This window comes from Chinchilla lanigera, unplaced genomic scaffold (genome assembly GCF_000276665.1).
Source record: "Chinchilla lanigera isolate Chin_1 unplaced genomic scaffold, ChiLan1.0 scaffold00029, whole genome shotgun sequence".
Lineage (NCBI taxonomy): Eukaryota > Metazoa > Chordata > Mammalia > Rodentia > Chinchillidae > Chinchilla > Chinchilla lanigera.
Genome location: NW_004955430.1, coordinates 7,865,069 through 7,875,682, shown reverse-complemented (window position 1 = coordinate 7,875,682; position 10,614 = coordinate 7,865,069). Strand labels below are relative to the sequence as shown.

The following is a 10,614-nucleotide window of genomic DNA, read 5'->3' as shown; positions in this document are numbered from 1 at the left end:
AGTTTTGCAAAAATAAAAAGAGAGAAAATAGAACACCCCCACACCACCAGCAAGGAACACTGTCTACCAGCCTTTTCTTGGTTGTGAAGGGCAAGTGGGAGAAAATATTTAATGTACTGAAAGCAAGTGACCCAACCAGGCCTGGTGACACATGCCTGTAATCCCAGCACTCGGGAGGCTGAGGCAGGAGGACTACCGAAAGTTCAGGGCCAACCTGGGCTACATAGTGAGTTCAAGGCCAGCCCGAACTACCTAGTGATACCCAATATCAAAAACCAAAAATAACAAACTAAAAAGGCTCAGTGATCCTAGGGCCTCTAAGACCTCTGCCACAGTTGGACCAGCGGCCTGCAGGATGTAGCCCGTATGTTCAGAAAGGAGAACTTATTTCCTCACAAAGTACTTGTGGGAAGTGGACAGGGAGTGTGTGACCTCTGCTGCTCCCCTGTTATCAGCTGTCAAGGACTTCGTGATTGTTCCCCTGCACACCACCCCTGAGGACTCCGTGAAAGAGATAGACGAGCTGGTGGACGTCTACACGGACCTGCAACGCCGGTGGAAGGCGGAGGTGAGTCCTCTGAGCAGAGGCAGAAGCTGGTCCTTGAGTAGGAAGGCGAGGAGCAGGACACACGCGCACCACCACCACTCCACAGCTTTACCTGGGCCTGTCAGCCTCGCCGGCCCTCTTGCTAGCTGCCTGGGGCCCTCCAGTGGGTCTCAGGACTCCTACCCTGCACCATTTATGACAGATGCCAGCATTTATGGAGTGACTGGCTGGTGCCAGGAACCGCGTGGGGCTTGACATGGACAAGTGTATTTCAGCCCCCTAATAATCCCACAAGGTAACTGCCTGCCTTCAGCCCACTTTGCAGCTGGGAAGAGCGAGGCATAGAGAGGTCAGGAGTGTTTCAGGGGCAAGTGGCAGGTTCTCAAACTGGCTGATGACAAGGAGGAGCAAGTGATGCCTGCCACCGCGAGGGCCTGCCTTATTTCCTCATCCGGAAGACAGGCGCTACCACCTGTGGCGCTGGGGTCTGTGGGAGCGCTTGGCAATGCAGAAGTGCTGCAGAGGGCTGTTCTTCAAAATTCCTCTCTTCTCCTTTTGGAGTGTGACTCCCGGGATCCCCTTCCGCCTCCTCAGTTCCGCTGCCCAGTGTACAAAATGAGTAAAGGGTGAACTCAGTTGGCCAGAGATGGGGAAGGAGAAAGTCTTGTTCATTCATCCTAAAAATTATGAGATCATTCATTCATTCAAGAATATTTTGAGCTTCTATTGGGCATCCATCCCTGGGCAGTGACCCAAAGGTGAACAGAGGGACCGTTAGGTGAGGCAGGCTGGGTTTCATTCTTGACTTCACTACTTGAACGACCTGGATGAGGCAACACAATTAATGGTTAATGGTTCATGGTTCATGGTTCATGGTTCATGGTCCATGGTTCATGGTTCATGGTGCTTTCTACTTTCTAGAGTTTCCTGTTGTGAGGTACGACTTAAACTCTATCAACTCCATCATATGTGGGATTGGGCACTCCGTGAAAGCTCAGCACATTGTGCCTGTATTAGTGGAAGCTGGGTGGTCACTCAGGGAGACATCCTGGCCTCCACTGTACCCGTCAGTCTCGGAGGAAGCCGTGATCACTGAGGTCAGGATGACATGCTCTTGAAGAACATCCTGAAGCCAGCAACCACCCCAAGCAAGAGCACAAACAAGGAAATCTGGCGCTTCCTCTGCTTTGGGGAATGTTATAAATTCTGTTCCAAGGGCCCTACAGGGAGAAATAATTCCAAGATAGCAACTTTCTGTTGGTGGCCTGGGGTGGGGACGGACATCTTCCCCTGCAGCTCCTCCCGTTATGACTTCTCCCACTTCCTTGGGACAAGATCTCCACAGGCCTAAGTTTCCAGCCTCAGAATAATAGGAGAGAGGGAGAGACTTGTGCCAAAGCTGTCAGTACCCCACCCAAGTACATTTTTCCTGCTTGGAAACAAAGGTGTTGATTCATCCATATGTTTATAGCCGCAGTAGTTTGAGGCAGGGACAAAAGATGTGAGGGAGTATCTTGGCTCGGTTCTTGTATTCCCTCCTCCTTCTGCATGCTGAATTACAGAGACATGGTGACTAAGGACAGGACAGGGCAGTGGAGCAAACGCCCTCCTTTGTATTAAGAACACAATTCTAACCCAGGCTGGTTATGAAAATGTCCGGGCCAGGCGTGGTGGGGCACACCCACCATTTTAGCACTCTGTGAGGCCGAGGCAGGAGGATTGAGAGTTTAGGCCCAGCCCGGGGAATTGAGCAACTTAGTGAGATCCTGCCTCAAAATAAAACATAAAGGAGGGCTGGGGATGTAGCTCTGTGTGAAGGCCCTCGGATCAATCTCTAACACAAAAACAGATAAACAAACAAAACACCCAACCAACTAAACAAAAAACGTTCTTTGTAGTCACCTGCCAGATAGTCTTCGAAGCTTGGACTTGGTTGTAAACTGTGGCCTCTTCTTTTACAATTAGAATAAAATTCAGAGAGACCCTCTGTTTATCTGCTAGGGCTGCAGCACCAAAGTGGCAAAACCTGGGTGGATTAAATGATACAAAGGCTTTTCTCACGTTTGTGGGTGGGAAGTTCAAGGTCAAAGTGTGTGAGCTGGCTTGGTGCCTTCTGGGACTCCTCTCTCGTTGGCTAGCAGACTGTCAGACAGCCCTCCCCCTCCCTCCCTTCCCCTCTGCCCCGCCCACTTCTCTTTCTCCTCCTCTGCATCCTCCTCTTTTTCTTCTCCTTCCTCTTCTCCTTTCTCTTTACCTTCTTTCCCTCCTCCTCTTCTCCTCTTTTCTCTCTCCCTCTCTCATTCCCTCTTTCTCTCTTCCTCCCTCCCTCCTCCTTTTTCTTTTTTGAGACAGGGTCTGGGGTTCTTGCTATGTAACCTAGACTGACCTTAACTTGTTCCTGCCACCTTGAACCACTGGTAGTACCTACATGACTGTCTCATCAGCTTGTGTCACCCAATCGGACTGCCCCATGCTGCCCCAAGGGACAGTCATGCATGTACCACCGGTGGTTCAAGCTGGCAGGAGCGTAACACATTCAAATCAGAGTTGGCCAGCAGCAAGACATCCAAATCATGGCCCTATCATGAATGTGTTAAACTCACAACCCTCCTGCCTCAGCCTCCTGAGTGCTGGGGCTACAAGAGTGAGCCACCATACCCAGCTAGATGGTCATTTTCTTATGATAACCTTACATCGCCTCCTTTTTGTGTCTGTCTGTGTCCTAATCTCCCTTTTCTCTCTTTTTTCCTGTGGTGCTGGGGGTGGAAAGGAGGGAGGATGAGCACTGGTGAGCGCTTCACCACCGAGCTCATCTCCAGCCCCTCCTGTTTTTATAAGGACACTTATCCTATTGGCTTAGGGCACGCACCTGATGTCATTTTACCTTAACTTCCTCCTTCAAGACCCTATCTTCAAATACAGTCACATTCTACAATACAATACAGTGCAGTACTGGAGGTCAGGACCTCAACATATGAATTTGGAGTGGGGCACCATTCGGGTAATAAAAGGTCCCCTTATTTCCTGGGCATGGGAGATGGAGTCATTGCTGAAGTCCTGAGAGGGAGCAGTGTACACCAGCACCCTCCAAGTGACAGTCCCAAAACACGTCTTTCAGAATTTCATTTTCATGGGTGACTTCAACGCTGGCTGCAGCTATGTCCCCAAGAAGGCCTGGAAGGACATTCGCTTGAGGACCGACCCCAAGTTCGTATGGCTGATTGCAGATGACGAGGACACCACGGTCAAGAAGAGCACCAGCTGTGCCTATGACAGGTAGGCTCTCTGCAGGGCCTCTGGCCGCACGGGGCCTGTAGGTGGGCGAAGCTCAGGCCAACGCAGAGGGCGGCGTCAGCTGCATTTCAAGGCCCCTGCGTCAGGAACCTTGCACAGTGCAGAACTGCCTGACCCAAGGCAGGGCCCTGAGCGCCAGAGCCTAGCGGTGGCCGGCACTGGCTCTGGCGTCAAACAGGCCCAGTGTCAAATCCTGACTCTGCCCCTTACCTGGTCTATGGCCAAGACACATACGATCTCTGTGACTTCATTTCCTCGCCATAAACTAGAGGCTGCACTACAGCCTCAGTCACAGAGCTATGAAGAGGATTAAATGAAGTAGTCTATGTGTTACCCAAAAGCTGCTAGCACAGTGAATGTTTGGTCAGCTCTCAGTACACCCTTGGGCTGTTGTCTCTCCTCTCACAATGAGGTACTGGGGCTTATTCACCCGGTCCCTATCGGTTACTATCAAGGGTTTGCTCTTATACTGTGGAAGTGAACATCTTGTGCATGTATTTTTGGCAAACATTTATTATTTCCTCCGGGTACAGCCATAAAAATGAGAGCAGTGAGTGCAAGGTCATTTATACTTTCAAAGCTTCTGCTACCCATTCCTAAGTTCAAAGGATACATTCAAGCAATAGCATTCCCTTGTACTTTCCAAGTCTCGCTGGGGGTTTTCAAACACTTTCACTTTTGCTCCTTGAATCGAGAAGGAAGTGGTGGGAGTCAGCAGAACGCAGCTACAGGCAGAGAAGTCCCTGGGAGTCCAGGCTCCAGGCGGCCACAGCTCAGAGCTCAGCCTGCTGCAGGAGAACAGCTGGCCTCCTCGCTGTTTTCTCACCCCTCGAGGCCTGGCTTTCGCTTCCATCCCCTGGCCTCTTATGTTCCTCTTGGGACTTTCACAGCTGGAGTTGCCTTTGCAGATGTCACTGCTCTAACTATTGAAAGTGGAAGCCCAGGGTAGAAAGTTACCGGAGGCCAAGCCCCAGGCTTCCCTTCACCCCCCACCCCTCCACTCCAAAGGCCTCCAGGCGTGCTGGGAGACACCGTTCCATCCGGGCACTTTCCCGTTCTGGCCTCTTGGCAGGTACAGTCCCTTCTCCATGTGCCTTGTTCTCCTTGTGAATGAGATGTGACTGATGGAAAATAATGATACAGGAGAACAGCTGATCTCCAGAAAAGATGCCCATGGAGGAACAGGTTAAGAACACGTTTCCCCGGTTCTGTAACCATTATATGCCAAGGATAGGGAAATACACAGATTTTTTTAAACATTAGTTTCTTATTTTAATGCTCTGAATTTTCTGTGTTCTACAACAACATGTGTAATTCTTGGGGTTTACAAATGTTTCAAAAATGGACCTAGACAAGATGGTCTCAATTCCAGTTCTTGTCCTGGACCAAATATTTGTTGAACATCTACATATGCTGAGTGCTGGCGGATATGAAAGACCCCCAGGCCCTGCCTGGCTTGTGCCTTGGCCTGGCCTGGGAAAATGTAACCTGAGAGCAGACCCGTGCTCATGCTGGAGAAGTCAGAACTGAGCAGCCTTAGATATATTGCTTTTTGCTCTCTGACCCTTAAAAATGGCTTGCATGAGTCTCCAATTTAATGCAAAGAAGAGCTTACATTTGGGCTGAGTAAAAAAGGAGCCAAAGGTCTGGGGTGTGGCCCAGCGGTACAGCGCTTGCTTAGCAGGCCTAAGCGGTACAGCGCTTGCTTAGCAGGCCTAAGGCCTAAGGCCCTAGGTTCAGCCCTCAGCACTGCAAAACAAAACAGCAACAACAGCAAAAACAAACCACATGGTGGCGTTGACAAACTCAGAATCAGAACAACTCAGGACACAGGCACAGAAAGGCAGGGTGGGGCGCTCTGCATGCCTCGGGCAGGCAGCCAGGGCCATGTGGGCCCCACCTGCTTGCCCGCGGAGCTCCAGTAGAGTCCGTTTCCAAAACCCATCTGGCTGCCACATCCCCAGGTGGTGTCATCACCGCCAAGTGTCTGGACTGTATTGTTTTCTCTCTATTTTTTTTTTAAACCCACTAATTTCTCACTGAAGTAAGTTAATTGTTAAAGGATGACATTACAGTAAGAGAACAGCACCGCAGCCAGGCATGGTGGTGCGCATCAGTAATCCCAGCACTCCCGGAGGCCAAGGCAGGAGGAGAGCATGTTTCCGGCCAGCCTGGAACATAGCGAGACCCTGTCTCAAAAAAACAAATAAACAGTGTAATTTGCCATAAATCAAAGAAATTAAAAAGAAGCCCAGTGAAAACTGTCCGATTCTTCCTTATTTCTCTGGCCTGCAGGATGCTTGCTCTGTCTTTGTCAAAACGGAGGCTTAGGGAGGTACTCAGGATAAGAGAATTTCTCCATAATCTCTCAGAGGAGTGGAAGAGCACCCAAAGGGCACGATGCGCTCAGTGTGCGTGTTGTTGCTGCATGGTGCGGTGTCCTTGTGCTGTCTGATGTCTGCTCTCCACCTCCAGGGCCAACGGCCACACCGCGACACTGTCCTCTGCCCACAGGGCCACGGCAGGCCCGGATTCTCCTTTGCAATTGCAGGAACTGTCCCCTGGGGTTGCCAGCTGGAGCCAGACATGGACTTGGAGCCCATGTGGAACAGCTAGGCTGCTCAGGCGCTTCCGGATCGCAAACCCAGGCCTGGGTCCGACTTCAGGAAGTCAAGAGCGTGGATTAACACAACTGCCTTTCCTCCCCTTGTTCCAGGATCGTGCTTCGAGGACAAGAGATCGTCAAGTCTGTGGTTCCCGGATCAAACGGCGTCTTTGACTTCCAGAAGGCTTACCAGTTGTCTGAAGAGGAGGTAAGGCTGCCGTTTTGTCCTCTGTGCCACCACGTTGGAAAGGTGAGCTGCTGTCCCTCGTGGAGGTCAGCATCAAAGACCCCACACTGGACCCTGAACCTTGAGTCTCAGTAACTATTAACTGTGATTCTGCATTTTGAGAACCTGCCAAAATTTTTCTTTCTTTTTTTTTTCTTTTTTTAAGACAAGGTCTCACTGTGTAGTCTAGGCTACTCTTGAACTTGCTGTATGCCACCCAGGCTGGCCTCAGACTCATGATTCTCCTGCCTCAGGCACCTGCCAAAGTATCCGATTGAGTCTGGCCAAGGATAATGTCCACTAATCTGCTGAGTGACTTCGGGCCTTTCATCTTCCCTCCCTGTTCCTGAGTTTGCTCGTCACTAAAATGCCAGCATACCCCAGGCATCTCCTAAACCCACATCTACCTACCCTTCTCCTTACAGGCGCTGGAGGTCAGCGACCACTTTCCAGTTGAATTTAAACTAAAGTCTGCAAGGGCCTTCACCACCAACAAAAAATCTGTTCCCCCGAAGAAGAAAAAGAAGGCCAACCGCTCCTAGACACAAGGGCGCCATTCTATTAACCCTCTCCTGCCACTAAATAAAATGGCTCTAACAGTACCAACTGCTCCCAGTACTCTCAGGAAAGAAAACCGGTCCGGTCGCTTTTATTTTCCACTTGAGTTCATTCTGCCTTAGCCACACTGGAAGGAGAGTCTTCTGTTATCCTTCCCGGCTCCTACCTCCTCTGGACTGCCCAAAAGAACACCTTGGCTTTTGAAGTCCAAAAAGAAGGCTTGGGCACTGGAGCCGGAGCCCCACGTGCGCTGGCACTAGTTCCCTACCGACTATGCCACAGCAGAGGCCATAGGAGGACGAACACCAGCCTGCCGTCCTCACGAGAAGATCTACCCCCAGGAAGTGAGCAGAAGCACCAGGGCCCCAGCTGCCCCCTTAGGGGACAGTTAACTGTTCTAACTCTGCCTCTTCTGTCTGAGGCCAGGCCACCAAGAGAGCGCACACTGCTGAAGGGTCACAGCCACTCCCACCTGGCCTGCCTGCCTCCAGATTGTCCTCCTCCAGCCAGCCCAGGAGCCACCAGTGTCACCCTGTGACGCTCCGTTCTGACCACTCCTACCCCGCCGAGGACCCCTCAGGACTCCCTCACCATGAAGGCTCCACCGTCTGGCAGCTCACCCTATCCGCAAGAGCGGGACCGGCTCTGGCTTTCCCTGCCCCGCCCGTGTCTGCCCTCCCTTGGGGCTTTGGCTCTGCCCCATGCCCTACTCTGCCCCAGAGCCTGAACTACGTGCCCTAGTCCCATTTTGTCTGCCTGCATTACCACACTGACCTCGTTTAACTAGTCACGGGGCTGGCGCTAGAGCTCCCTGCAGGTCTAATGTGAAGCAGTCTCCCCTGGCTGACTGAAGCCAAAAGATTTTGTTATTTTCCTGCAACTTCTATGTATCCGGCAACACCGCACCATTTGGCCTGCATAAAAATGTGCCCATTTTTGTGTATTTTCCTTAACATTGCTTCTCGGCTCCGGCGGGACATGAGCATGGCTTAAATGTACACACAGTACTGAAGAAGCAGCAGCAAAAAAGACTCCCACGCCCTGACACATCCTCTGGTTTCCTGTCTCGGAAAGAGACTTCTACCCAGCTTGTGGTCTTCTGCAGAAAACCTGTGCGTAAACAAGCACCGTAAGGGCCGGGGATAGAGCTCAGCGGCACAAGCACCTGCCTGGCAAGTGTTAAAGTCCTGAGTTTCATTCCCGGTACCAAAAAAAAAAAAAAAAAGCACCACAGATAACCTTGACAAATACAAAGTGTGGCACACTATGTGCATGGTTCTGCTTCTGGTTTTGTTTTGTCTTCTTTTCCCTTAGTACATCAAGAAAAAGAGATCACAAAGTATTAACCGGTTTTCCCTTGGTGTGACAAATGATCTGAGATAAGTCAACTTAAAAGGAAGAAAGTTTCCTTTGGCTCACAGTCTCCGAGCTGACGGCCCCTGGCAAACTGGCTGTACTGCTTTTGGCCCTGTGGCCATGATGACAGATGTCATGGTAGAGGGCGAGAGCTGGAGCAAAGGCACTCAGCTCACGGTGGCTAGGAAGCAAGGAGAGACAGGGAGGTGTGGGATCTCAGTGGCCCTTGGAAGGTACAGCCCCATGACCGGAACTTCCTCCAATTAAGCTCCACCTCTTAAAGGTCCCACTGCCTCCTAATAGCCCTGTGAGCTGGGGACAGAGTTTTTAACCAAACCATGAGATGATGGGGCAGACTCCAGATCCTGACCATAGCAGCCTGATATCTGAAATTATGTAGCATCTGACTGAAAGAATAAGACCCAAAAGGCCCTGAGTAAGCTGGGGAGAACATCTTCCCCAAACATCCAATTCACCTCTGAGATTTTGTTGAGGTTTTCTTGCCCCATTCATCTCCCAGATTTTAGGGGGAGATGGCAAGGGTGTTAAGATTTCTGTCACCCATTCACCCCTCTTCTAAGGCAGGACTCACTGTCCCAGGAAAACTTCCAGTCTCCAAGGCCCAAAGTGGTTAAGCAAGCAATTCACAAGTGAGCTCGTTCTGGAGGGGGAAGGTCATTCTTTTACCCCAAAGCACTGAAATCTCCACCAGCCAGCATGGCAAGGGCCCTGGCCGCTGGACCTGGACCTCTGCTGGGAGAGGACGCACGGAGAAGGTGAGCTGCCACTAAGTGCTCAGGGCTGTAACTTGAAGTCAGCATGACCTGACACCCTGTGGCTTCCTCCTCAACAAGAGAACAGGATGTACCTCTGCTCCACAGGCGTCTGCCACCTGGCAGCCTGGAAAATTGTGCCGAGTAAGAGGCACATGACGGGGTTGTCCTCATTGTCACAAACTAACATAGCTGCAAACCTGCCACACATCCGGGTCACTTGGTCTGGTCAGAGTGAGAAACTCCAGTGCTTTGGGGAGGGGACCGAGCCCTGGTCACACTCGTCCTTTCAGCCTTGGCTCTGTCCTGAGGACCTGAAACTTAGTGTACACTCTAAGCTTCGGAAACGAGTTGCCATGCGAACTCCTAGGCTCTGAATGCCCAGTCTGTCTCAGCAGAGCTAGGTCAGGGCCCAGGAACTTGCAATTTTAACAAGCAACCTCGTCTAACTCATGTTTGGGTGTGTTCAAGGAAGGTACACTGAGGACCAGACTTTGAACTTATTTTCCCAGCCATCCTTAGTGAGAAGATGGATAGTATGATGACTTTCTTTCTTTATTTGTTGCTATTGTTGTTCTGAGACAGGGTCTCACTTTGCAGTTCAGGTTGGCCCTGAACTCACTATGTAGCTCAGGCTGGCCTCAAACTCACAGTGGTCCTCCTGCCTCAGCCTCCTGAGTTCTGGGATTTACAAGCATGTGCCACCATAGCTGGCAGCATGGTGACTTTAGATTTATAGTCTGTTATCTACTGGCTGCCCTGGAGTAGGCTGGCTACTTACCTTCAGTTTCTATGTATATAAAGTAAGAGTAGGAGAATCTACCTTATAGGTAAAGTTTAGGTCAGTGGTGGAGGTAAAGCCTGGAGTGGCTGATACCTAATGAGCCCTCACTAAATGGAAGCATATATTTACCTGTAGGACTTGCTCTGTCATGGGTGGGCAGCTTTAAGCCTTTGGGTATATAGTGCTCTCCCTGAATTATTTAAAATGAATTGTTGCCATGCCAAGGTTCCACTGCTTTGTCATTCACTGCAGCAAGTATTTTGGCAAATGAGCTTTGAGAGACGGACACACCTTGATTCCAGTCCTTGTTACAGCCTCCTCTGCTGCACCTCTTCCTGTTATATCCTTTTCCTTGGCTCCAGTGTAGAAACCCTCCCAGTGACCTTCACCCTGTCCCTTCTGTCCCTCCCTTCTCTGAGTCAGCAGCCCTGGCTCACATCTCTCCTTTGGCTTGGAGAAGGCAAGGATAAA

The 10,614-nt window shown here is 50.8% G+C and overlaps 1 protein-coding gene across 2 annotated transcripts in view; it reads left to right on the top strand.

The window, feature by feature from the left end:
• The window catches only part of Dnase1l3 (deoxyribonuclease I-like 3), a 24,908-nt gene extending 16,397 nt beyond the window's left edge, over positions 1–8,511 (top strand). For both annotated transcript variants that reach the window (XM_013515717.1, XM_013515716.1), the window contains 4 exons: positions 456–568; positions 3,666–3,823; positions 6,558–6,654; positions 7,098–8,511. In XM_013515717.1, the coding sequence (XP_013371171.1) occupies positions 456–568; positions 3,666–3,823; positions 6,558–6,654; positions 7,098–7,214 (485 nt within the window). In that variant the 3' untranslated portion in view covers positions 7,215–8,511. The remainder of the gene's footprint in view (positions 1–455; positions 569–3,665; positions 3,824–6,557; positions 6,655–7,097) is intronic.
• The last annotated feature ends 2,103 nt before the right edge of the window (positions 8,512–10,614 follow it).